The 3,056-nt window shown below is 34.9% G+C and overlaps 1 protein-coding gene across 2 annotated transcripts in view; it reads right to left on the bottom strand.

Moving 5' to 3' along the window:
- The window catches only part of tbck (TBC1 domain containing kinase), a 48,669-nt gene that overhangs the window by 16,857 nt on the left and 28,756 nt on the right, over positions 1 to 3,056 (bottom strand). Inside the window, exons 23-25 of one of the 2 annotated variants that reach the window (XM_032529269.1) lie at positions 2,171 to 2,343; positions 1,963 to 1,994; positions 1,849 to 1,930 (exon numbers count right to left, since the gene is read on the bottom strand). In XM_032529269.1, coding sequence (XP_032385160.1) covers positions 1,885 to 1,930; positions 1,963 to 1,994; positions 2,171 to 2,343 — 251 coding nt within the window. In that variant the 3' untranslated portion in view covers positions 1,849 to 1,884. Of the gene's footprint in view, positions 1 to 1,848; positions 1,931 to 1,962; positions 1,995 to 2,170; positions 2,344 to 3,056 lie in introns of those variants that run through there. The other variant, XM_032529262.1, reaches the window with a different exon arrangement.

Raw genomic sequence — 3,056 nt, 5'->3', positions numbered from 1 at the left:
TTTTCCAGTAAGTGTATGTTCTGTTTCCTGTTCTATTTTAAAGTCTTGGTTTTTCCCTTGTCTTGTCTAGTTTTACTTCCTGTGTTTTCCCTCCTGTCTGATTGTTCAGCACCGCCCTGATGTGTTTCACCTGTTGTTTCACCTGTTCCTTTGTTTGCTCATTACCTCTTTAGTATTTAGCCTCTGTGTTCCCTTTGTCTTGTGTCAGATCATTGTGTGTTTGTACTTCCCTGTGTCAGCGTGCTGTGTCTTTCCCTGCCTGTTTTCTGTGTATTCCCTCGGTTCCAGTTCAGCTTTGTTCTCATCGGTTTTTGGGGATGACCTTACCTGCTTTTTGTGGACACCTTCTGTTTTATGGACCTTTTGCCAAATAAAGAATCAAACTCAGTACCTTGTCAGTCATCTCTCTATTTGGGTAACAAGAAGCATCTGTCAAATATATCTAATTTAACCCAATGTATTTTCTTTATTGCAAAGCATTGTGTAATCATATTTTAAAGTTCTATATAAATAAAGTTTTAATTTATTTATATAAGTTTTACTTTATTTATAAAAGTTTTACTTTAAAATAAAGTTTAACTTTATGCTGAGACATTTTGACTGCTTGTATTTGTAAAGAGAATACATTTTAATACAAATCAATATTTGGCTACTTTGTCATGTACTGTATTGAGTATTAAACTAACTTAATTCCTGAGGAACTCATTCTAACAGGAAAAAATCAATACAGCTCACTATGCCTACTGGAGTCACTGTGCTGCTCTACAATCAGGTGTTGATAAGTGAAAAGAACAGGTGTTGGGTGATGTGAACCACTCTTTTGTGCAAATCAAAAATAGGTATGTATGTAGCAAAAATGTATAACCTCAAAGCAGAAGAAATGGACTGTTGGCACAGCCTGAAGATATTCAAGTTTGAGAATTATTTCACAAAGAAAAGTGTGAAAGCTAAAAATCTCACAACCTAAAATCAGCTGCTGATGATAGAGATTGATGTACCTTTCATAAATCAGCCAACACGTGTCTACAATACCAGTCTGCGTGTGTGGTACTGAATAAGATTAAGAAATTATTCCTTTTTTTACAAATTGCTCATACTGACTATGTAAACACAAAATACATGCTTGAATGGAAATGAAAAAGACCATACTAAACTAATTAGTGGTTCACTGATTTGATTGATTCATATTCATTCAAACCAGTGACCACTGCATTAAAATTGAATTTTGACAATACCTTAAAACTAAAATTATAATAGAATTTCAACATTATTTTTTGGTAATTACTGATAAGTGTTTACTTTTTGAGTATTAGAATAAAAATTACCCCAATATTAACACGATTCTTTGGGCTAAACAATTTGTGGAAAAAAATCCAATTGCAATTTTTGTGCCAGAAATTGCAATTCTTTTTTCTTTTTTTTTCAATATTCACTGTGTAACAGCCAACATGGCGCATTAGTCCATGATATGCCATCAAAACTGCTCCCTATACTCACTGTATGCAAGGATAAGAATATGAATTGCGAGCAATAAGTGCTTTTCTTTTAATAAGCACGGAACATTGAACAGTCAAAAAACTGAAATTACTGATATGCCTAAATTTAATTGCAGCATATACATATTGCACTTTCAACAATCATGTTAAATAAATTAACAAAAAATAAATGAAAAATCCACTGAAAATAGGACATTTTTTGTTAACAATCTTTTTCATCCAAATAATACCATAACTTAATATAAAGATGTTGCTGAGAAAAAAAACAATATGACCTTGTATTTTGAGCAGATTATTATCCTGTAATTACTGCCTGTAATTATCAATTGTGTAATCAATAATTTGTGAAGATATAGATTTGTCCACAGCACATCATTAGACATATAGGTTATGGGGAATTTAATTCCCGTAAAAACTCCTTTCTCACTCCGTCTCTACCTATCTCTTTCTCTATTTTTACTGAAACTTGTGTTGTGCCTCGTTGAGAACTTTAATAGTCTGAGTGTGTTGAATGAGACAGCACATTACCTCAGATACCTTATACTGTATAAAGGGTACAGCATAAATCGACAAATAAAATAAAAAGTAACAGCAACAGAGAATGAAAAGCAGACTGCATTCATCGTGTGTGTGTGTGTGTGTGTGTGTGTGTGTGTGTTTTGAGTTAAACTTACCAGGTCTGTCTTGGCCATGTCCTGGTAGTCAGACGAGTAGTATGTTGTTGCTTTCCCAAAGCCGTTGTCACCAGCTGCCTTTGGCGGCTGGGCATGCTGTCGATATGTAGCGCTCTTTGGAGTCCAGCAGAAGAGGTTGATGGATTCACGAACACAGCGCTCGATGTCAATTTCTGTGCAACAAAAAGGACAAGAGAAAATATATGACAGTCACTGACCAATGTTTTATGCCAGTTGTGATGTTAATCCCAAATCTATGAGCAAAGTCAAAATCAACAGAGCAGCCCAATTAAGCATTAAAACGTGGATCAGAAAGCCTAGTAATTATCAAAGAAATTTGGAAATTAGCAGCCTTTGATGAAGAGAGCAGCTTTTTACATTACAAGACATTACATGCTATGCCATGATAGCACCTCTGTGAGGCTGCATTTAGGCAGAGTGGCACAGTAGTGCTTTGAGCTAACAAGCTAACAACAACAATGCTAACATTCTGATGTTTAGCAAGTGTATTGTTTGATTCTTCACTATCTTAGTTTGGTGTGTTAGCAAGCTAAACACAAAGTACAGCTGAAGCTGATAAGAGTTGTATTTGTTCTGCCGGTATTTGCTAATAAACCAAAGTCAAACATTTTGACCTGATGGTGGCACTTGATAAAAACTCACAGAGTATCACTAAAGTAATTACAATTCGTCCTGAGGGGAACATTATTGCCTGTGCATACTGTAATGGCATCCCATTGAATAGTTGTCAAGTAATTTCACTTAAAACCAAAATAAAATATACAACAGAGAGAGTATGCCGCTAATCTCTGAATTTTCATTTAACTGACATAAATTATTTCATGACCGAAAGAACAAGATCCAGGGTACAAGCGGCCGAAATGGG

The sequence above is a fragment of the Etheostoma spectabile genome, chromosome 2, assembly GCF_008692095.1.
Source record: "Etheostoma spectabile isolate EspeVRDwgs_2016 chromosome 2, UIUC_Espe_1.0, whole genome shotgun sequence".
Taxonomy (NCBI): Eukaryota; Metazoa; Chordata; class Actinopteri; order Perciformes; family Percidae; genus Etheostoma; species Etheostoma spectabile.
The sequence above is the reverse complement of the archived record's forward strand: the minus strand, read 5'-3'. Positions and strand labels throughout refer to the sequence as shown.